Genomic DNA, 25,222 nt, shown 5'->3' on the forward strand with positions numbered 1-25,222 from the left:
TGAAGAATGAGAGGCAGAGAAAGAGGGTGCTGCACACAGTACAATAGAACATAGAACAGTGTAGCACAGGAACAGGCCCTTCAGCCCATGATGTCTGTGCCAAACATGATGCCAAATTAAACTAATCCCATCTGTCTGCACATGGTCCATATCCCTCCAATTCCTGCATATTCCTCTGCCTGTCTAAAAGCCTCTTAAACACCACTGTTGTATTTGCTTCTGCCACCATCCCTGGCAGTGTGTTTCGGGCACCCACCACTCTCTTGTATAAAAGACTTGCTCAGCATACATCCTTTAAACTTTCCCCCTCTCACCTAAAAGTTACGCCTTCTAGTATTTGAAATTTCTACCCTGGGAAAAAGATTCTGTCTACCTTATCTACGCCTCACATAATTTTATAAACTTCTCTCAGGTCTTCCCTCAGCCTCTGACACTCCAGAGAAAACAATTGAAGTTTGTCCAACCTCTCCTTATAAATAATACCCTCCGATCCAGGCAGCGTCCTGGGAAACCTATTCTGCACCCTCTCCAAAGCCTCCACATCCTTCCTGTAATGAGGCGACCAGAAGTGCACACAATACTCCAAGTGCAGCCTAACCAAAGTTTATGCAGGTGCAACATGACTTCCTGACTCTTATACTCAATGCCCCAGCCAACGAAGACAAGCATGCCGTATGGAGACACAAGAAATTCTGCAGATTCTGAAATCTGGAGCAATACACGAAAAGTGCTGGAGGAACTCAGCAGGTCAGGCAGCATCCACGGAGGCAAGTACAGTCAAGGTTTCGGGCCCTATGCATTTTGTTTTACCAACCTATCTACTTCTGCGGCCATTTTCAGAGAGCTATGTACTTGGACCCCAAGATCCCTCTGTATGTCAATGCTGTTAAGGGTCCTGCCATTAACTGTATACTTTTCCCTTAAAGTGCAACACCTCACACTTGCCCAAATTAAACTCCATCTGGCATTATCTGCAACTGATCTATATATCCATTGGCAACTTTCTTTGCTGTCCACAACTCCACCAATGTTTGCGTTGTCTGCATACTAACCAACCCATCTACGGTTTCATCCAAGTCATTTATATAACTGTTAACAAAAAACAGAGGTCCCAGCACTGATCCCTGTGGAACACCACTGGTCATAGACCTACAGCACTAACACCCTTACACCACTACCCTCTGTCTTCTATGGGCAAGCCAGTTCTGAATCCAAACTATGAAGTCACTGTGGATCCCATCCATCTTAACCTTCTAGATCACAGAATGGCTACAAGTGAAGGGAGGCCATTCAGCCTATCATGTCTATCCAGGCTCTATGAAACAGTAATCCAGCTAGTTCCCCTCCCCTACTTTCTCCCCATAGCCCAATAAATTCTTCCTTTTCAGATGCTTATCCAGCTCCCCTTTTAACACTACAATTGAATGTGCCTCCACCAATCCCCTGGAGGCACATTCCACCTCATAACCCAGTTGCTGCATAAAAATCTTTCCTTCATGTCACTTCTGGTTCATTTTAAGTCCCCTAATTCTTGACCTCTCTATCAATGGAATCAGTTCCTCTCTGTCTACTCTGTTTTCATGATCTGTCTCTATCAGATCTCATATTCCAAGGAGATTAACCCCCCAGCAACCCCTTATCCATCTTCTTCAGTCTATCCACATAACTGGCATCATCCCTAGGATGATCTACTAAAGCCTTCACATCGTTCCTGGCAGCTAGAATCAAACACAAGTACTCCAGTTGTGGCTGAACCTGTGTCGTGACTCCATCCTCCTGTACTCTGTGCCTCTGTTGTTAAGGCCCAGGATCCCGTTTGATTTTAAGCACTCTCTCAACCTGCCCAACCACTTTCAATAAACTACATGCATACTCCCAGATCCTCTATTCTTGCACACCTTTTTGAATTGTGCCCTCTAGTTAATATCCCTCATCTACCAAAATTAACACTTCATGTTTCTCAGCATTAAAGTTCATCTGCCATTTATCTGCTCATTTCACCAGCATGTCTACATCTCTTTGAAATATATTGCTGTGGTCCCCACAGCCCACAGGAAGATGCAGAGGTGCAGTGGGTGTGGGGTGGGAGCAAGAGAGAGAGACAGAGAGAGACAGAACATAGAACATTACAGCACAGTACAGGCCCTTTGGCCCATGATGTTGTGCTGACATTTTATCCTGCTCTAAGCTCTAGGGGCAGCACAGTAGTGTAGCGGTTAGCACGACGCTATTACAGCGCCAGCGATCGGGGTTCGATTCCTGTAGCTGTCTGTAAGGAGTTTGTACGTTCTCCCGTGTCTGCGTGGGTTTCCTCCGGGTGCTCCGGTTTCCTCCCACATTGCAAAGACGTACAGGTAGGTTAATTAGGTTTAAGATGGGCGGCGTGGACTCTTTGGGCCAGAAGGGCCTGTTTCCACGCTGTAAATAAAATAAAATTAAAAAAATCTATCTAACCCTTCCCTCCCACATAGCCCTCCATTTCTCTATCATCCATGTGTCTATCTAAGAGTCTCTTAAATGTCCCTGATGTATCTGCCCCCAACACCTCTGCTGGCAGTGCGTTCCACACACCCACTACTCTCTGTGTAATAAAAATAGATAGAGAGAGAAAGAGAGAGATAGATATAGAGAGATAGAGAGTGAGATGGTTGGAAACAGGGAGATGGACAAGGGAAGGGATGGTGAGAGAGAGTAAAAGAATACTGACACAGATTTGGAGCATTGTGAAAGAAAGAGAAGCTGCTGCACACAGGGACAGAGAAATAGAGAGAGAGGGGTTGTTGCCTACAGAAAGAAATGGAGCGGAGAGACAGAGAGTCTCTAAAGGGAGATAAGGGAGAGAGAGAGTGCCACACACAGGGTGGTAGAGTAGGGGAGAGAGAGAGGGGGGAGAGAGAGAGGGGGGTAGGGAGGGAGAGGGAGGGAGAGGGAGGGAGAGAAAGAAACTGCTACACACTGGTATGGAGAAAGGTTTGAACATTGAATTAAAATGAGAGAGAATGCTGCACACAAAATTAAGATGATTGTTGCTTATACACGGATACAGCAGGAGAAAGTTGTTGCACACTGTGTTACCATTGGTGATGGGGAAATGCACTGCTGCAGAGGGAAATAGGAAATAGAGAGATAGGGAAATTCAGAGGGAAGAGAGGCTGTTATACACACAAGGGCAAAGCAGGAGAGAAATGGTTGTGTACAGGCGGGTTGTTATATTCAGGAGAACTGACTTTTGTCTGGAGTCTCAGTTACAAATAGAGATCTCTTAGCATCCTGGCCAGTACCTCAACCAAATCCAGAATGAAAACCAATTTTCCCAATGCTACTTGTGTGAGCTTAGTGTATTCTAGACGGCTGTTGTATTTCCTATCTTGACCTATGAATACACCACTCATATTAACCAGTCTGTGAGGAGCAACAAGTCACTAGAAAAGCACATCCTTCTTTTCACTAGGCAGTAATAACCTTCACACGACTTTCACTGGCAGGAATTGAAAGGCCAAGGACTAGTATTTCATACAATGTGGTGGAGTCCTCCTATGTGACAGTTTCCCTATGAAGTGCTGACTCTCCAGCCCTGGTTACTTCCATTCTCTCTGGTTACCCTTTGTCCACTCCTAATTCTCTCTGGTCCCCATTCTCTCCTCCAGGTTATTCTTGGTCAGCAGTGCCCAGCTCCCAGTGACACTTACTTCAGTCTTCTCTACCATGGCCCCAGCCCAGGTTGCACTCATTGCAGTTCAGGTTTCACTCAGGCTGCAGTCTGTTTATTCTTAGACCCTCAGGCCAGATACTCTCAGCTAACAGTCACAGTACCCCAGCACAAGCAACCAGCAACTTCACTCCAGTTACACTCGGCCCTATTTACCAGTTACTGAGGCCCACACACAGTTACTTTCAGTTCCCAGTCCCTTGTTTCAGTCACTCAAAGTTGCAATCCTGTTTAATCATAGTCTCAGTTCCCCGTTGAGGTTACCTCTGACATGGTAACTCTTTGTACTAGTCCTGTTCATTTTCAATCCTCGTTCCAGGCTACTCTCAAGCCTACATCCATAGAGTCACAGAGTTACACAGCAAGGAAACAGACCCTTCGGCCCAACATGCCGACCAACTTATCTACCTGAGCTAGTCCCATTTTCCTGCGTTTGGGCTATACCCCTCCAAACCTTTCCTATCCATGTACCTGTCTAAATGTCTTTTAAACATTGTAATTGTACCCGCCTCTACAGCTTCCTCTGGCAGCTCGTTCCATATACCCACCATCCACTGTGTGAAAAACTTGCCCTGAAGGTCTCTTTTAAATCTTTCCCCTCTCATGCCCTCTAGTTTTAGACTCCCTACCCTGAGAAAAAGACTGTGACCATTCACCTTATCTCTGCCTCACATGATTTTATATACCTCTATAAGGTCACCCCTCAATCTCCGTGGAAAAACGTCCCAGTCTCTCCTTATAATTCAAGCCCTCCAGTCTCGGGAACATCCTCCTGAATCTTTTCTGCACCCTTTCCAGCTTAATGACATCCTTCCTATAGCTGGGTGACCAGAACTGCACACAGTACTCTAAGTGGTCTCACCAATGACTTATACAGTTGTAACATGACGTCCCCAATCCCTGTGCTCAATGCCCTGACTGACGAAGGCAAGCGTGCCAAACGCCTTCTTCACCACCCTGTCTGCCTGTCTTTCAGAGTACTAGGTACCCGTCTCTGTAGGTCTCTCTGTTCTACAATACACTCCAGGGCCCTACCATTTACTGTGTAAGTCTTAACCTAGCTAAACTTACCAGAGTGCATCACTTCACACTTGTCCGAGTTTAATTCCATCTACCATTCTTTGGCCTATTTTTCCAGTTGATCTAGATCCAATTTTGATGTCATAACAAACTTTCTAACCATGTTAACCACATTCTCATCCAAATTGTTAATATATATGACAGCTTCTACCCCACTGTGATAAGACTATTGAACGGTTCCCTTATATGATGAGATGGACTCTGACCTCACGATCTACCTTGTTGTGACCTTGCACTTTGTTGCACTGCACTTTCTCTGTCACTGTGACACTTTACTCTGTACTGTTATTGTTTTTACCTGTACTACCTCAATGTAACTGCACTGTGTAATGAATTGACCTGTACGATCAGTATGCAAGACAAGTTTTTCACTGTACCTCAGTACAAATGACAATAATAAACCAATACCAAACAACACTGGATCCAGCACCGATCCCTGCAGCACACCACTGGTCACAAGCCTCCAATCCACTACCACCCTCCGACTCCTTCCACCAAGCCAATTTTGCATCCAAACAGCTTGCTCACCCTGGCTCCCATGTGATCGAATCTTCCAGACTAGCCTGCCTTGCGGAACCATGTCAAAGGCCTTGTGAAACATCCACTGCCCTGCCCTCGTGAATCCTCTTTGTCACCTCCAAAAAAACTCAGTCAAATTTGTGGACACGATTTCCCAAGCAATCCTGATTGTCCCTGATCAGTCCTTGCCTTTCCAAATGCTGGTAGACCCTATCCCTCAAAATCCCCTCCAGTAACATTCCCACCACTGATGTTGAAGCCTGTAGTTCCTTGGGTTGTCCTTGTAGCCCTTTTAAAATAAAAGCCCATTAGCTACCCTCCGGTCTTCCGGTACCTCACCCCTGGCTAAAGATGATGTAAATATCTCTGACACGGCCCCAATAATTTTGTCCCTAGCTTCCCACAATACCCTAGCATATACTTGGTCAGGCCGCTGGGATTTACCACCTTAATATGCTTTAAGACAGCAACCATCTCCTCTTTTGCAATGTCCAGATTTCTCTCAATCCTCAAACCCATTGTCATGGTTCCACTTATTTCCAGCCACTGTCCCTATTTACTCTGAGTCCCCATTCTGCTTCTCCCAGTGTAGGCTGTTCTCAATGCCAGTGCTGTTTTTCTCAGCCCACGGTCCAAGTTGTTATCAGACACAGCCCTGGCCACGCTGTATCTGTAATTCTGGTTACTCTTGTCCCATTCCTCTGTATTCTCAGTCTCTGGTCTGGGTAACTGTTGCTCAGCAGAGTTGTTTTCAGACACACATACCTAGTAGCAGCTGATATAACTGTTGCATTTCCCAGCTTCTCAGCCAGCAGTGCGAACTGGTTGATGTATTCATCTCCACACAGTCGGCAAGAATGATGCTGCGCCTGGCCCATATAGGGGCTTCCCACTCCAACTTCCAGAGTGATATAGTTGACCTCCAGCCTCCTCCGCAGGCTGCGGACCTGCTCGATGAACCAGTCCTGCGCCTCCTCATTGCTGATGTTTAACTTCACCGCGAACCTCCCCCTCCACTTCATCAAGAGGGGCCCCTGGGCAAAACAAGGAGACAAGAGAGATTAGGGCCTGTTACATAGAGTGCCACTGCACAGATTCTGGGGCAGACCAGTGACATTTGACAGGGAGGAAACACGGTCAGTAAAAGGAACAGAAAACACTGGAAATATTCAGCAGGCTGGGCAGCAACTGTGGAGGTAATAACAAAGGTAAATTTCTAGATTAATGACCTTTCATCAGAAAATGCTGTACCTGATGAAGGTATTGACCTTAAATGTTTTTCTCTCTTGAGAGGCTGCCTGATATACTGAAGGTTTGCAGTGTTTTCTTTCTGTATTCCAGATTTTCACCATCCTCAATATTCTGCTTTAGCACATCCTTACCTCGTTAATCAAGTCATGTGTCTTACTCATTTCAGCCCAGCAGAGGGCAGTTAGCTTACATCAAGCCTAAACTTTCTGGTTCTCTGACACGAGTTGTCAAAATGGATGGTAAAGTAGTGTAGGGTTACTGTGCCTTTTCTCACACCTCCCACAGCCAGCACTGAACACTCTCGGGGCAGGTACTGCATGGGTTAGATACAGAGTAAACAAACAACATACAGTCAAATTCCTTTAATCCTGCACATTTGGGGCCTTGGTGGTGCCAGACCAGATTTTTTGGAACATGTACATAATCCACTTCTTTTTAAATATTATACACTAGAATTATGCATTTTAAAGTGAACCTTAAGGGAACATGGGAAACAAGGTCCCTGTAGGTTTAAGGGGAGCATGGGAAACAGAATCAGGTGAGTTTGAAGAACACGCAGGAACCGGGGCCTTGGCAGGTGGAAGGGAGCGCGGGAACCGAGGCCCCAGTCATTGGACAGGGAGTGCGAGAACTGGGGCCCTGGTGAGTGGACAGGGAGAGCAGAAAATACTAGTTTGGGCCACCACACCTGTCCATTTGTCTCATTCCTTTCTTTCGCCAGAGCCAGGTGCCAAACCCACTGGGATTTCTGAATAGTCTGATAGCAGATTATCGGAGCTTTACTGTACAACATTCTTTACGGCTCGATAGGCGAGACAATAGGGAGGCTGTTTCCCCAGTTTAAGTAGACTAGAATCAGACGCATAATCTCAGGATATGGGCCAGGCCATTTAGGACTAACATGAAGAGAAATTTCTTCACTCATTGGGCCAAGAACCCTCGGAATTCTCTATCCCAGAGCACTGTGGAGGCCCATTGAATTCATTTAAAACAGAGATTGACAGATTTCTGGATATTGAGGGAAACAAGGGATATATTAAGGTAGAAGATCAGCCATGATCTTCCGCAATGGTGGTCAAAAATCAAAAAAAAACTGCAGATGCGGGAAATCTGAAATGTAAACAAAAAACTGGAAATGCTCAGCAGGGCAGAGAGCACAAGCTGAAAGACAGCATTAATATTTCAGGTTAAAGGTCCTTCATCTTTGACCTGAATTGTTGACTGTTTCTCTTTCCACGGATACCCGTTTGACCTAAGTGTTTTCAGCATTTTTCTGTTTTTATCATTGAAGCAATGAGTAGGTTCTAGGGGCTGAATGGACTAACCCTCCTCCTGTTTCTTCTGATCTTTCCACCATTCCATGAAATACTCCCTGGGCAGGAAGAGTGGATTGATTGACTGGAGGCAGCGCACTCCAATTAGTGCAGAGCAGCAGCACGGCAGAGTGTGGGAGACTGCTGCTGGAGAGAGAAGGTTTGCCTGTTTCCACTATTTTTTTTACTGGTGGGAAAGAGAACAGGAAGACTTCTATCAACACTGAAGAACTACACATATATTTTAATATTGGATCTGGAAGAGTGTTGGGCGAGGAAGAAGAGGCTATAACATTGCAGAGGTGGAACAGCCATTCGCTACAGGGACCCATGAATTGCGCTTATCCATCCATGACAAAAGGGAACTCTCTTTCCACTTTAGCTGCCCGGCTGAGGTCTGCTGAAGCTGCCCTGGTGAAGACAATATTGCATCATGTAGAGAGGTGACCTAAGAGGAGATGCATTTCCACAGCTGAAGATCCATTGCATAAAGAAATGCCTATGTTAATTTGTGAGTTAGACCATTGTCCTTAGCCTTCCTTTCCTCTTCCCACCCCCATTTATCTCTGCTCTCCCTAACCTTATTTTTATGATTATTATTTCAACGGGGGTTGGGTGTGGCTCTTGGGTCCTCTGGCCAGTCCAACTTCTCTGGTGGCAGGGCTCTCTTTTATATCTGCAGCTTCCCTGGCCCAATGTTGTTTGCATTAATAACAGGATCAAGAGTTACACTCACCCCAGTATGAGTAAAGAGGCGCAATAAAGGCAACAGATGAAGTTGCCGGCCCCTCGGCCTTCAAAAACATACAGGAAGGCCAGCTTCTTCCTGAAGACAAAGGGGCTGATGTCCCAGCCCTGAGCAAGGGGCTCAACATGGGCAGGACTTTCCAGCTGCTGAGCTGCATAGTGAGGATCCCATCTATGCAATCAATTATTTTATTCAATGTCCTGCCCTTCATCTGCTGCAAGGTCCTCCTCTCCCATCTGCACCGTGGGGTGAGGTTGGAGCTGCTTGGTCTTCAGGTGAGCAACCTCCCACAAAGTCTTCTGACTTTGTGGCCAGCTGTTAGTACATCTGGTGTGGATGACGGAGAGGGACATTCCTCTGTAAAGTTCCAGAGGACAGCTCCCGGTTTTTATGTAAATATTATAAATATTATTTATATCAGCAGAGAGTTGGGGCAAGTGATGGGGAAAATCATCTCCTTCTGCTTCAGGACCTGGCTCTAGTTGGAAGTCCAGAGTCAAGAACAATCATGTCCTTGGGACCATCCATTGGCCTGTCCCCTGAGGTGGGAAGAGGTCCTGGCCCAATCCAATCCTCATTCCTCCTCCTCCCATGAGAAATCCAGCAAGAACTCCTCCAACATTGATCCTGAGGGTAGGGCCAGCTGGAATGCTCACTGTTCAAGAGCATAGGTCTTCAGGACCATAACCATTATAGTATCTGGTCCTAAAGCGTTGGCTGTATCCACTGCTGTGAGCTCTTGACATCACATGGAATGAATCAGATTCTGTGTTAGTGGGAATCTCAGGAGGAAGCCAAAATGGATCACCTATTCTGCATTTCTGTCTGATCATGAGTCATGGAGTCAACACTGCATGGAAATAGATCCTTCGACCATCTGAGTTCATGCTGATCACCAAGCACCCATCTGCAATGAGTTCCTTTTATTCTCCCCACATTCCCATCAACCTACCTGATACTACCTCCCACCTACACACTAGGGGCAATTTACAGTGGCCAATTAACCTACCGATCTGCACAGCTTTGGGATAGGTGGCAGAAACCATCAGGAGGTAATCCACCTGTCCATCCACAGAGAGAACTTGAAATGTCCACACAGAAAGCACCTGAGCTCAGGATTGAACCTGGATCACCAGAGCTGTGAGGCAGCAGCTTTACTCAGGGTGCATGGTGTGAAGCCTTGTCTTTACCACTCACATGCTAGGTTCCAGCATCCAGCATCATTGTTCTTGGAATGTTCTTGGAACCAACTTCCCCTGTTGGTTGTTTAATTCTACACCAAGACTGAAGATTAGATATGTCAAGACTGCAGAGCTTTGATCTATTGCATGCGTTTCATTCTGATTAACATGCCTGTGGCCCTGCATTGCAGCTTCACCAGGTTAGAACCTCATTTTTAGGCATGCCTAGCGCTACTCCCTATTGCACCTCATTGAGCCAGAATTCATACTTGGCTTGATGGTAAGAGTAGAGTGGGGGGAATACAAGGCCATGAATTTACAACTTGTGGTGGTGTACATGTCTGCTTCTGCTGGCAGTCCGTAATACCTCGTGGATGCCCAGTTTTGAGCTGCTACATCTGTTCTGACTTTATCCCATTTAGCAAGGGTGTTCTTAATTGAAGATGTGACTTTCTCTCCCCTTCTGTTAATGCCATCATCCACAGAAGTAACTGTCACAGCTAGGCTGTTGAGGATGAGGTCAAGTAGGATTTATTAGTGCACCCACTACCTGCCACAAACCCAATCCTGGCATTGCATCCTTCAGGATTTTGCCTGCGCAGCACATCAAAGTCCCCCAACCAGAGTACATTTTGGACCTTTGCTATGTTCAGCGCTTTTTCACAAGGTGGAGCACTGATTCATCAGCTGAGAGAGGAAGACAGCTAGTAATCAGGAATATTCTTTCCCCATGTTTGGCCTGTTGCTATAAGAGTTCCTAGGGTCTGGAGTCAATACTAAGGAATTCCAAAGCTACTTCCTCCTGCTTGCATTCCATTGTGGCAGCCCCTCGCCCTTGTCTGCTGTCCAGACATACTGTGGAGTGAGGGGTCCCCAGTAGAGGGTTCTCTATGTGGGAGTCCTCCTCCTTTACATTGAGATCTTCAGGTGGAGAGGAACCCTATGCAACAGAATTTTAAGCAGGGCCATGGATTCCCAGGCTGCCTGTAATTCCATGTCCATTATCACCTGATGCAGAGAGGGTTGGCCAGGAGGATCTTGTCAGTCTGCTACTGGGTGTAGCTGAGGTGGCCATTTACAGGTCCAGGCAGCGGGCTGTCAGAGGATCTATCCATGCTCACTGCCTCTCCCTTCAAAGTTGTGTTTTGTGTCCAGGCGAGGGAGCATGTGGTATTCACTGGAGGTCTTCTGAACCTTTGGGCAGGGGCTGGAGTGCATCTTGGCAAGATGGATCACATTTTAATTGATGTTTTCATATAATTTTATCAAAAACAAAAAAAAACTCAAAAAGGGGCTTGAGAAAAATGGGTTGGCCACGGGGTAAAGTTCCCTTTGTATAACTGGAATGAAGCCCCTCTGAGTGCTCCCCAGTATGATTTTCCTACCAGCAGTCCTGTGGCCTGAGAGACTAACACTAACAGATGTTTGATCAGAGGCTCTGTGGAGGGGCCCACCTTGGCCTCAAGGTGTTCAAAGCATCAGCTGACAGATAGATGGGACTTCGAATGTGAACTTCAGCCAGATGACAGAAAGATAACTGCATGGAAAGATAATACTGATCAGGCCGCACAAAACGTTTCACAGAGCAAAGGCAGTGCAGTAATAAAACTAGGATGTACTTGAGATCCATTTGCTGATGATGGAAGACTGAGCCATAAGTTCTCTCGCCCTTCTTGTAGAGTGGTCTGGAAGTGGTGGGAATCGATGCTTGTGAAAGGAGAGAGTGTGATGGACAGCCTTAGCTGATGTAGGCCACGGTATCTGTTCTGCAAGGGAAGCGACTCGTATGGCTGCAAACAGAAAAACATGCCAATTCAGGACGGAAGGCAGACTTCAACAATTCAAGCATGCAGGTAAACTGCTGTAACAAGCTGAAGAGGCAGCCCAATGCCTCTTCCCCTCTGGAATCACACAAATACATTTTCAGTGTTGCTGCAACTTTATCACATTTTGGGAAGGTAATGAAGAGGTCCCTCACCAGTGCCCAGCATACCCTCAATATTGCCCCATAAAAGTCCAGCATGCATCAATACAGCCCTCCACCGGTCCAGCACACCCTCAGCATTTCCACTATGACAGTCCAGCACTGCCCCTCCAACCGTCCAGTGCACCCTCAATACTATCCCTTTGATAGTTCAGCTCTCCGGCAGCAATGTATCTTCATCAGTCCAGTGTTCCCTCAACAATGCCCCTCTAACAACGCAGCACTTCCTCAGCACAGCCCGACAGTACAGCAATAATTCAGCACTGCCTGCTGACGGTGCAACACAGTCCTACATTCACTCAACACTGCCCCACTCACAGTTCAGCACTCACCAAGCACAGCCCAGCACCATCACAATACTGACTCTCGAATAGTCTTGAGTACTGCCCTTCTGACATTTCAGCACAATGAATACAGCCCTCCATCGGTACCTTTGTCCCTAAGCGTTGCCTCTCTGACAGTTCAGCACTCACTTAATATTGCCTCAGTGACAACCTAGCAGCCTTTCAACACCATCACTATAGCACTCCCTCAGAACAGTCGTACCAAGCACAGACTCCCCAGGACTAACACATGGACTGTCCAGCATACCCTCAGTATTGTCCCTTCTACACACTAGAACTCCACCATGGTCTTCTCATGCAGTCCCTAAGAATCAAGGATGATTTGTTTCTACTCCAGTTTTGTGGGTTCTGAGATGGCTGACGAGGCAATGTGGGAACCACAGATTCTGACACAGGCAGGGTAGGAGATGGCTGACAGGATGGGTGGGTGGGTTGTTCGTCAGGTGGTCTACTTCCTCACTGTTTATGCATGCCTTCCATGTGCTCCCACCGCACAACCTGGAGGTTCTCAATCCTCAGAATTCTCCCTCTCCACTTTGAGCTGTCATGTACCAGGCATTCAGCACATCCTTGGATCTTTTCCTCTGTGTGCCTGGTAATTTCTTCCCATGACAGAGCTCAGAATTGAGTGTCTGCTTCAGAGGTTTGGTGTCAGGAATGTGAATGGTGTGACCTGCTCAACTGAGTGTAACTAAGTTCACAATGCTGGGGATGTTGGCTTGGGAAGGGGTTTTCTTATCCTTCCAAATGCTGGTGGATTTTGCAGAGACAGCATCGGTAGTATCTTCTCAGTGCACTAGGTAGTCCAGATGTCAGAACCATGTGGATCACTACTGCCCAGTGTACCATGAGTTTTGTGCCAGGTCTGAGGTCTTGATCTCCAAATAACCTTCTCTTTAATCAATCGAAGGCTATGCTAGTGTATTGAAAGCAGTGGTGAATTACATCATCGATATCTGCCTTCGCCAAGAGCTAGATCCTGAGATATTAGAAGTTGTCCACGTTTTCCAGGACCTGACTGTGAACCTTTATTGTCAGTGGGGAAGCTTAGTGCAGTGTAGGGAGGTTGCAGGAAGACCTTGTGGTTGTTGAATGCAAGGTCCATCCTCTTGTACACCAAAGAATGAGTCGATGATGGCTTTGAGCTCGGCCTCCAAGCATGTGCAAATGCAAGCGTCATCTGCAAATTGCAGCTTGACTTCTGAGGTTTGAGCTCAGTTTTCCGTTACTTCTCAAGATTAGCAATGCACCTCCAATAGTTCCGTGTTCCTTCACCACAACATGTCCAACTATCTTGCATTACCTCAGGGCTATCCCTCTGCCAGTCCCTCAGCAAAGCTCCTTTGACACTAAAACGTGTTCACTGCACTACCCATTCAACTGTCCAGCACTTCCTCAATAACGCACCCTTGACAGTTCAACATTTCCGCAATAAAGCCCCTCTGATAATGTAGCATTCTCTTGGTACTGACCCTCCAAGAGCCCAGTGCTCTCATAGCAATGCTCCTGCAACCTTCCAGCTGTTCCTGAGTACTTCCCTTTTGGCAATCCAGCCCTTCACCAACACTGCCCCTTGGTCAGTTCACCATGCCCTCAGTGATGCTGCTCTGACAGTCCAGTAATCCCCCGGTAATGTCCCTCCTACCCTCCAGTGCTCCTTCAGCACTGCCCATCCAGCAGCCCAGGACTCCCTCAGCATTGTCCGTCCATCAGTTCGGCACTCCCTCTAAGTGTAACTCTTCAGGTCCAGCATTCCTTCAATGGAAATCAGAAAACTGCAGATGCTTGAAATTTGAAGCATAAACAGAAAATGCTGGGAATGCTCAGCAGGTCAGGCAGCGTCTGCGGAAGGAGGAACAGAGTTAACATTTCAGTTCGAAGACACTTCATTGGTATCGTTCAATATCGTCTCTCCAACAGTCCAACAGTGCTTTAGCACCTGCGCTCTGAAAGTTCACTACTCCCTCAACACTATCCCTTTAATTGTCTGGCATTCCCTTTGAATTTTCACTCCTCCAGTGCAGCACTGCCTCAGCACTGCCTCTCCATCAGCCCAGCACCCTGTAATGTCACTACAGTGCAGCACTCCCTCAGCACTGCCTCTCCATCAGCCCAGCACTCTGTAATGACATTCTACAGTGCAGCACTCCCTCAGCACTGCCTCTCCATCAGCCCAGCACTCTGTAATGTCACTACAGTGCAGCACTCCCTCAGCACTGCCTCTCCATCAGCCCAGCACTCCCTCAGCACTGCCTCTCCATCAGCCCAGCACTCTGTAATGTCACTACAGTGCAGCTCTCCCTCAGCACTGCCTCTCCATCAGCCCAGCACTCTGTAATGACATTCTACAGTGCAGCACTCCCTCAGCATTGCCCCTCTGTCATTCCAGCATGCTCTAAGCACTGCTCTTCCAACAATCCTGTGCTCCCTCAGAACTCCTGTTGTGACAGTCCTGCACTCATTCAATACTGCCCCTGAGTCAAACAGTCCTTCAGCTCCACCTCCCCAACAATCTAACACTCCTTCAGTACTGTCACTCCCACAGTCGACTGTTCCCTCAGCATCATCCCTTCAACAGTACAGCACTCCCTCAACAGTGTCCCTTCGACAGTCCAATGTTACTTCAGTAACACACTTTCAACATTGCAGCACTTTCTCTGTACAACCCTTTTGATAGACCACTCAGCACTCCCCCAGCACAGTTCCTCCAACATCACTTCACCTCCAACGGTCCAGTACTCTCTCAGGACTGCCCCTCTGACAATCCAGCACTCCCTCAGAAATCCCCCACCCTTCAGTCCAAGTGTCGTTCTGAGTTTACAAGAATAAGAGGTGACTTAATTGTAAAGTATAAAATTCTTATGAGGAATGAAAGGTAGTTGCAGATTTGAAATTTCCCTGCCTGGAATGTCTAGAATTAGGAATCGCATTCTCAAAATAAGGGATTGGTCATGAGTTCTAAGGTGGGAAGAGATTTAATTTCCCAGTGGGTAGTGGATCTTTGGAATTCTGAATCAAGAGGGCTATGGAGACTCAGTCACGGAGGATATTGATGACAGAGGTTGATAGATTTCTGGATTTTAAGGAGATGAAGGAAAACAGGGTTAGCTCAAGAATGTGGCACTGAAGTAAACGATCAATCATATTATTATTGAATGGCAGAGCAGGCACAAGGAGCCAAATGGCCTATTCCTATTCCTTGTGCTTTAGTTTTAACTCCCTTTTCTACTACCCCTCCAATAGTGCATAGCTTCTGTACTGCTTTCTGAGTGTCAGCTTGGGTTGACTTTCTGGATCAAATGTTTGCTGTGCAAGTGTGAGATGCTGAGTGTGAGGCTGGCAATGTGCCCAGCACTTGTGGAGTTCTACTCTAGTCACAGCCAGCAACTTCATAAGGTATGGGGAGAGTCAGGGGTAGAGACGGGAGAGATGCAGTCTCTGATGTTTCCTAGTTCAGGAGGTGATTAGCTGTTTTTAATTTACAACCCCATCCATCTGCACTGTCCACCGCCCCCCTCCCGACTTCACATCCAAGGAACATTAAGTACACCATCAGCTCTGCTCCTCCGTTTATTGGGATCATGACTAATCTCTGACCTCACATACCTGCCCTAGTTTCCCTAACCCTTATTACACTTGCATAACAAAAGTAGTGAAAAGGGAAGGGGATGTATTGTTTGTCTGTATTTGTGATGGATCACAAGTATCAGATAATTTTTTGCCTGACAGACATACAGACAGAGAGATACTCCAGTAATTTAGTTTCTGCATCTCTCCCATTCCATCCCCATACCACTCCCCCAAGATCCACATGCAGCTGGGATGGGGCATTTCACAGGGGATTGGTCTCAAAGCCATTCTGCAGGGTTGGGACCAGATTCAGAAATAAAAACACTCTCAGAATGTTGTGAAGAGTAGTTCATTACTGGCTGGAATAATTCCCGGGAACTTCAGAATAAATAAGAATAAGTAAGCTAGTGGGTTTCCCCTCCAACTGGAAACCTTCCCTTTGCTTAACCATCGTTGACTTTTTACCATAAGGCACCTGGTGCCCTGACAAATGAGATCTCCTGCGAAGCTGGCAGACCCTTCATCTATGCCTCACGGACATGGTCTTTCCAACCCTTTCCTGCACCTCCATTAGTTGAGGGCCCAGCATTGAGAGCCTAGTGGTGGGTACCAGCCTGCCCACACAATCATATCCTGCTCTTCACCCATAGGTTCAGAGAGATGAAGGTGGGAGAGCCCTGGAAGGTGAGGGAAGGGGGATCCAGGTGGTGTCAGAAACAGCCAGGGAATCCACTACATGGCTAAGCCAGCACTCAGCATGCTAAACATTCCCAAGCTGCTCGAAATGTTACCAGGAATGGACTTGGGCAAAGAGCCAACTCTGTGAATGGCCAAGCCCATGCGTCAGCACACAGCTGCCCAAGGCTGGAAAGGCTCATGGCTCAGGACAGACACTTGTAAACTCGGCTGCCGTGATTATTGTACATGGTGAGTGACTCAAGGCCATCTGTTCCAAAGATCACACTCATGGTGGAGAGAACCAGTCCATGTCGGAAAGTCATCAGCCATAACATGCCAGCCAGAGGAGCCTGACGTTAATGTAAAGGCCTCCCTTTGACTGTCTGTTGAGATTGGGCCAGATTGCCCAGAAGCGCTGGTACTTTGAGCTGCTCCCTGGCAGTCACTAATGTTATATGAGACAACAGGCTTGACACTAACACAGATCTTTTCTGTCCATTCTGTACTCGAGTTTCTCTCTCTCCACGCACCAACCCCCTCCCGACCTCTTCCTGGATTACCCCACCCCAACTGCACCCACCACCAGCTCTCAGTGTGCAATGGCTGCGAGCAGGTTCAGTTATTGCCCCTGATATCTTAAGGATCGGGAAGTCCAAGAACAGCAGTCTCCCATGGAGGCTGAGGCAGGGGGTGGAGTCAAAGCTGCTCATGGCTCCATCATGTACTCCTTGCAGCCCTGGCTCTGTTCCAACACTTTAAATAGAGCGCACCACAGATCCCATTGATACACCTAGTTCCTTGTGAGCTACTGGCTGGGCCTTTACTCTCCAGTGTCTGTAAGTTTGCCTGTTCATGATTTGTAGGTTCAGGATAGACTGCAGGTGGAGCCCGTCTGACTGGCAGGCCAAATGCTCTCTGGGAACCCATGAATCAGTGCAGACATTCAGCAATCCTCACTGCCCCACGCCCAGCATGCAGGCAGGCAAATGGAGGACCTTCGTAAGTGCACCTTACAAGTTGTTGTTGCGGCAATCAGCATGACACACTCGTAGCCCAAGAGACTGCAGATGCTGGAATCTGGAGCAAGAAACAGACTGCTGGAAGAATTCAATAGCATCCGTGGAGGCAAAGTGATGGTTAATCGGTTGGCACACAGAACATTAGTTTGATCAGAGTTGCTGAAGGATTGTGTGGGAGGGTGGCACAATCTACTTGATGTATAAGTTGGTTAATGGAGAACTCCACGTGCCCTCCAGCTCTAACCCACTTTCCCCTCTACTAACATCCTCCTTGGCCAGGCAGAACTTGAACTGAACAACTTCCCTTTTGACTCCTCCCACTTTCTCCAAATCAAAGGCGTAGCCATGGGCACATGCACGGGCTCCAGCTACGCCTGCCTTCTCGTTGGGTACATGGAGCAGTCCGTATTCCAAACCTACTCTGGCGCCACACCCCAACTCTTTCTCTGCTGCATCACTGACTGCATTGGTGCTGCATCTTGCACTTGTGCAGAACTTGCCAATTTCATCAACTTCGCTACCAACTTCCACCCCACCCTCAAATTCACTTGGTCCATCGTCAACACCTCTCGTTCCATCTCAGGAGACAGACTATGCACTGACATTTACTACAAACCCAATGACTCCCACAGTTACCTAGACTACACCTCCTCCAATCCTCTTGTAAGGACTCCATTCCCTTTTCTCAGTTCCTCTGTTTCCGCCGCATCTGTTCTCAAGGTGAGGCCTTCCACTCCAGGACATCAGAGATGTCCTCCTTTTTTGGAAAAGGGGACCCCCCCCCCCCCCGTCCCCCCAACTGCTATTTATGGAGCCCTCAGCCACATCTCCTCTACTTCCTGCACTTCTGCTCTTACCACATCACCCTCCCAGACAGAACAAGGATAGAGTTCCTTTGGTCCTCACCCTTCACCCCACCAGCCAGCACACCAATCTGCAGCTTCTGCCAGCTACATCTTCCCCTTCCCACCCCTTTCTGCTTTCCGCAGGGATCAATCTCTCCGTGACTCCTTGATCAGCTCTTCCTCCCCACCCATCCCTCCCCCTCCCCAGGCACTTTCCCCTGTAACCATAGGAGGTGTAACACCTGTGCCTACACCTCCTCCCTCACCACCATCCAGGGCCCTAAATAGCCCTTCCAGGTGAGGTGGACATTTTGCATGCACCTCCTCCAGCCCTGTTTATTGCATTCAGTGCTGCAGATGTGGCCTCCTCTACATTGGTGAGATCGGGCGCAGACCAGGTGACCGCTCTGTCGAACCGCTGGGCTCCATCCGCCACGGCCATCTGGAACTCGCAGTTGCCAGCTATTTTAATTCTCTTCCCCATTCCCACAGTGGCATGTCTATCCTTAGCCTCCTCCACTGCTGGGGTGAGGCTAAAAGCAAACTAGGGGAACAGCACCTCATATTCCGCCTGGGTAGTCTACAACTCAACAGTATGTACATTGAATTCTCCAATTGCTGGAAAACTGCTCCCCCTCTTTCCCCTTTTTTCCTCCTCCTGATCTACCCAGTTCCTCCTATGCCTACCCCAGCCCCCCCCAACCCTGTTTCTTTCCCCTCCTCCACCCACTCCATCTGCCCATCACCCATCCACTGGGCCCCCTCCCCCACTGTTCCCATCTGCCCTCCCTCACTCGATTCCACGCTCCACCTTCCTGTCTTATCAGGATCCATCATCTGCAGCCTTCTATTGCCTCCACCTGTCACCTCCCAGCCTCTGTCACTGTTTCCACTCTCCCCTCCTCCATCTGCCTATCACACACCCTCAGCTGGATCCACCAACCACCTGCTGGCTCTTGCTCCACCCCTTCCCTTCACCTCTTTATACTGGCTATCTCCCCACTCCAGATGAAGGATCTTGACCTGAAACGTCGACTGTCTATTTTGCTCCACAGATGCTACCTGACCCGCTGAGTTCCTCCAGCATCTTGTTTGTTGCTCCAGCTTCCAGCATCTGCAGTCTCCAACCCACTTTGCTGGCTTTAGTTGGGCTGGCAGAGGGGTGCCAGAAATCCTCTATCATCCTGCTCCTGATCATTTTCTAGTGATCCCCAATGAAAGGACAGATATCAGGATAAAAACAGGAATGGGTGTGGATGTAATGCATCTCAGTCAAATATACTACTCAACAGCGTGTAAAAAAGGGTCATTGGGACAAGTGGACAGACAGCAACCTAAGAACGTCAGCTTCCTCTGGAGACACTGGGGTACAATGTCACAGGTGGGGCATTAAACAAACTGCTGCTTTATCATCACTGAGCTGTTGTTGTAGAGAAATTTTTGGCTCAGAGTGCTTGAGTGTTTACTGTGAGTGAGTTGTGACAGATGGCACTAGTACCTCATTCAACAGTAGCAGCGTGGACTGTTCGCTGAGATCCATCACTCCCTCTCCCAGACTGTGATGCTTCAGTTTTCTGGACAAAGCCTTCAGATTGTGCTCCAGCCTCAATGCAATGTCAGCAACCCTTTGGGACCTCCAGAGTGGCAGCCTGTGCTCCAGAGGAACAGAGAAACAAACTCTGCATTATATGCAACAAAAACAAGCATAATCACTACATGTTAAAAAAGGGAAAGAGGTCGAGGAGAGGAGGAGCAGTGTTAAAGAGGGGCAGAGAGAAGGAGAGAGGATAAGAGAGAAAAGGAAAAGGAGGCAAAAGAGAACTGTATAGAAAAGAGAGTACTAGGTTTTAGGACAAGGCAGGAATTGGGTATTAAAATGAGAGAAAGAGAGAGACAGAAACAGAGAGTCACAGAGCTTATGGGGGAGGAGAGACAACTGGGAAAAGAAGGGAAGCGAGTATTTAAGCAGGGGAGAGAATGTGAGTAAGGTCATGGGTGAGGAGTGTCTGAGTGTTACTGTTGGGAACTCGAGTATGATTACTGGAAGAGGTTTGGATTATGATGCCCCACTGGGATTTGAAATGTTTCCTCTGCATCAAAATCCATAAGTTAAATTCAGTTAAATAAATAATCTGTAAAAACAAAATAAAAGGCTGGTTTCATTAAGTCTGACCTTTTAACCACCAGATTGTCATTGAACCCAGTCTTGTTCAGCAATGAATTTTAGGGAATGGAACTCACTGACTTTACAGTCAAGTCTATTTGTGATTAGATCCATATCATAAGTTTTCTCTGCAATGGCCAGCAAGCACTCAATAGTACCAAGCCACCAAAACAAAAGAATTAAACTGGACAGACTTCATAGTATTGACCTAGCACCAGATTTGAAAAAGTCAAAGGCACGCAATGCATCCGACATTGCAAAGACATCCTCATGAACAGAGGACTTGTGCCTAAGGTGGGTGGCTTGCCCCACAGACAAGTCAAGAGCCTGATATGATCACACTCAGAAACATAATTTCATCATAGTCCTAGACTCCTGCAGCACAATAGCAGCACAACTCCAGAGCGATTTCCAGTCATAAGGGGATTAACGGGTGTGACCCTGGAAATCTACAAAGTTGACTTTAGACTGCACAATGTCTCATGACATCAGGTTAAGCAGACAATGGTACTGTCAGGAGTAACCATCAAACAGTCCTTGTGTAGACTACAGGGTACAAATTCTTCCTTGGCCCTTTACACCAAATGCACATGTAGTGGCTGTGGTTATACTTCTCTTCCAAAATTCAGTTTCATTGACTTCAATGCGACTGAATTTCAGAAGAGGGGTACAAATAACAGCCACAAATGCATATGGCATTGAGCTAAAGTGGATGAGTAGGGAATGGGGTATTAAAGTGCGAGGAGAAAGGCTGCCATTTCCGATTGCTCCAAAGTGTTTACAGCCAATGAAATATTTTTGAAGTATATCAATTTGCAATGTAGGAAACATGGAAGCCATTTTTTGTACTACAAGCTCATAAGGCTTTCGATGGATTCTCAGAAGGCTTCTGATAATGTGTCACACAAGGGATTATTAAGAAAAATTAGAGCATATGGTATTGGGGGTTATATACTGACCTGAGGATTGGTTAACAGATAGAAAACAGTGGAGCATTAAATGGGTCAGTTATGGGTTTGGAGGCTGTATATAGGAGGGGATACTTAAAAAAAAATAGGAGGGCAAAGATGGGACATGAAATATCACAGGTGGACTACATTAAAGAAAACCCCAAAGCATTTTTATAACTATATTACTGGAAACCAGAATAAGAGAAGGATTCATTAGGCACCAAAGAGGCAATCTGTGCATGGAGCCAGAGGACAGAGGTGAGATCTGAAAAGAATACTTCCCATCTGTATTCACTAAGAACAAGAGCATTATAGTTATAGAATTCAGACAGGAGGACTGTGAAATTCTAGAATGAGTTGCCAATAAAAAGGAGGAAGGATTTGAACTGCCTGCTGTAGGTCGTCTATGTCTTAGAATCATATGAAAGCACAGGGATTACTGCTGCCCAATAGATTTTGTGCCAGGTCTGTGGTCTTGGTCTTCAAATATCCTTTTCCTTACTTGACCAAAGGCTGTGCTAGTGCAGTAAATGCTGGTAAAGACAGAAGTCCCAGTTTACCTCAAACACGGGGAATGTGGGTATGGAATGTTTTTCTGGGATATCATACACACGGTAGAATTGGATAATGCGGAGATGGAGACAGGGACATTATTTCTTACACATACAGGTCCCTCCAGCTTACAAACGCCCAACTTAGATGCAACTTGTACATACGAACGAGTGTTTGAGAGACCGGTTTGCCGCTGCTGCAAGGCTGCAGGTATCTTCTGCTGTATGGGAACTTGGTTCGCGGCTGCATTTCCAACTTGCAAACTGTTCGAGTTATGAACAGTTCACAGGAACAGAACCCTGCCATAACCTGGGGATGACCTGTACGTAGAAGATGATGCAGACACTATATGTGAAGCTACCTTGTCAATACATTTGGGGTTTGCCAGTGAAGACAGATAGTTCCAGTAACTTATCATAGATTCAATTTCATCAGTCAGATTGAGAAACTATATGCCTGAAAGGATTGTAGCATTGGGTAGCGAAGAGATCCAGAAGGCACTCATGCTTCTGGGTACCCTGACTCCATCCAAAGAGACCACTGGTTGCCGATGAAACCATTGTTGTTGGCATAATCTCAGATGACAACGAGGAGGCGTACAGGAGTGAGATATATTGGCTGGTTGTATGGTGTCGCAACAACAACCTCGCACTCAATGTCAGCAAGACCAAGGAATTGACTGTGGACTTCAGGAAGGGGAAGTCTGGAGAACACACTTCGGTCCTCATTGAGGGGTCAGTGGTGGAAAGGGTGAGCAGCTTCAAGTTCCTGGGCATCAACATCTCAGATGATCTGTCCTGGGCCCAACACATTGATGCAATCACAAAGAATGCACGCCAGCGGCTCTACTTCATTAGGAGTTTCAGGAGATTTGGTATGTCATGAAAGATTCTTGCAAATTTCTATAGATGTACAGTGGAGAGCATTCTGACTGGTTACTTCACCGCCTGGTATGGAGGCTCCAATCTGCAGGGTCGAAAGAGGCTGTAGAGGGTTATAGACTCAGCCAGCTCCATCATGGGCACAACCCTCCCCACCATCGAGTACATCTTCAAAAGGCGGTGCCTCAAGAAGGCAGCATCCATCATTAAGGATCCTCACCATCTGTGATATGCCCTCTTCTCATTACTACCATCAGGGAGGAGGTACAGGAGCCTGAAGACCCACACTCAATGTTTCAGGAACAGCTTGTTCTCCTCCACCATCAGATTTCCAAACGATCCATGAACCCATGAACTCTACCTCATTATTCCTCTTTTGCACTATTTTACTTATTTATTTTTGGGTAACTTTTATACCTTTTTTATGTCTTGCACTGTACTGCTGCTGCAAAACAACAAATTTCACGACATATGTCAGTAATAATAAACCTGATTCTGAGGTGCCAAGAAGTCTGTAGCTCACAAACACTATCAGACCCGGGTTACAGGCTACAGCTACAACTGCATGGCCATGGAAAGTGAGAAATTGATGGCTACCACACCACTATTTGAAACAGTGAGACAGGTCAAAACAGAAAGAGGGTAAGAGTGAACATGGACAGCTGTCTCCGTGAGGGCAGGTATAGCAATCAAGGTATGTGTAACAATTCACTATTGCTACAGAAGGAATTTGAGACTTTCCTGGGAGGAGATAAAGCCAGTTGTTGGATGAGTGCATGCAAAGGCTACATACTTTGGGATACAGAATCAAGGACTATGGTGAAGCTGCTCAGTTGTGAATGGGAATGTGATAGCCCCAGAAACGGGTTGGTAATGCAATTTGGCAATATCAACAGGGAATACATCTTCTGTAGCATAAAGGGAATATTAAGACCATTCTTTGAAAGCTGAGGATATCATTGATGACCATTTGGGTGTCTGCCAGCAAGGGCTGGGCACATATCTATTTTACTGCTGGGCAGTAAGTAAAGAAATATTTGCATTATGATGGCAGTAAGGTCCTGGGGCATAATATACCTGTTACTTAAATATCTACTGAGGCCACCATGAGGCTGTAAAACAAGCTTCAATGAAAACGAGCAAGCAGCTCAGAGAATTAAACCAGGGTGAGGAAGGGGCAGTCTTCTGCGGACAATCTAAGTCCCATTTTCAGAGCAATGGAAGTATTCACAATACTCAAAAAGCCATTCAGAGAAGAGTCTGTAATCTATCAGGACAGTATGAGAGAGCCAGTTCAGCAGGGTTTCGGGATGATTGCTGTGGCATTATATCAGTCCGTATTAAGGGGAAAGGCAACATGCTTGGTGCAGGGTATTGAAGCAAGGTAATATCAATTATGTCCAGCCCAGAAAAATACTCTACAGGAGATGAGGGTGCGTGGATTTTGGAGAAGACCCATGGCTTTTATTTAGAGAATTATTGAATGGCCTAAATCATGCACTAATTGAATTCAATGCATCAAGAGAGAATAGCATGCAAAGTGGAGGGAGTTTGGAAGTTCCAAAGATCCTTGTCATAGCAGACAGCTGAGGCCTAACCACTTTTTAATTAAGGTTTAGTATAACTTGCTTACATTTGTACTCTGACTCTCTATTAATAAAGCAAAGTATCCTCAATTTTTGTTCGAAAAAGCCACCTCAAACTTCAGAGATTGATGTTTACAGACCACTCTGGTCCTGCACCCTTTTTAAGACTGTACGATCCAGTTTATATTATCTGTCCTCATTCTTCCTGCTTGAAGGCATCACTTCACACTTCTCCGTGTCAAATTTCATCTGCTACCCAACTCTCCAGTCTCTAACCTCCTTACGGCTATTACTAACCTCCTTGTTTACTACACTTGTGAGTTTCATGCCATCTCCAGTCTTTAAAAATACGCCCTGCACACCCATCCAATTTATTAAAACTGTTTATATATTGAAACAAGTTGAGGCTTTATGCCAGCTCCTGGGAACACTGCTATAGCTTTCCTTCCACTGTGAAAAACAACCCTTCACCGCCACCCTATGCTTTCTTTTCCATAGCCAGTTTTGTATTCTGATTACTTTGATCCACTTACACAATGTTTCATTGCCAGAACATGTAATGATGATATTCAAGATTGAAAATTTCAACAAGCCCATCTTTGCACAAAGCACATTATATATTCTTTGTATCTTCATGGCAACCATTTACTCCAATCACATTGAAAACATCCTGCCCACATAAATTCTATCTTCCTAAATGAGCTATAGAAAATTTTCGATTACTTTGTACTTCGCCATAGAAGAATTTATCATAGACTCTAGTGTTGTATATGCCATAGAAGATGGCTCTGATTCTCTAATCCCACAGGCTTTAATATTTTTCTAACATTATGCAATACTTTTATAAG

General features: G+C 46.5%; 1 protein-coding gene across 1 annotated transcript in view; it reads right to left on the reverse strand.

Moving 5' to 3' along the window:
• Positions 1 to 25,222, reverse strand: part of si:ch211-236l14.4 (SITS-binding protein) — a 77,689-nt gene that overhangs the window by 14,778 nt on the left and 37,689 nt on the right. The window contains exons 4-6 of the mRNA XM_052028983.1: positions 19,740 to 19,890; positions 11,421 to 11,591; positions 6,074 to 6,342 (exon numbers count right to left, since the gene is read on the reverse strand). Coding sequence (XP_051884943.1) covers positions 6,074 to 6,342; positions 11,421 to 11,591; positions 19,740 to 19,890 — 591 coding nt within the window. The remainder of the gene's footprint in view (positions 1 to 6,073; positions 6,343 to 11,420; positions 11,592 to 19,739; positions 19,891 to 25,222) is intronic.

The sequence above is a fragment of the Pristis pectinata genome, chromosome 14, assembly GCF_009764475.1.
Source record: "Pristis pectinata isolate sPriPec2 chromosome 14, sPriPec2.1.pri, whole genome shotgun sequence".
NCBI classification, from domain to species: Eukaryota; Metazoa; Chordata; class Chondrichthyes; order Rhinopristiformes; family Pristidae; genus Pristis; species Pristis pectinata.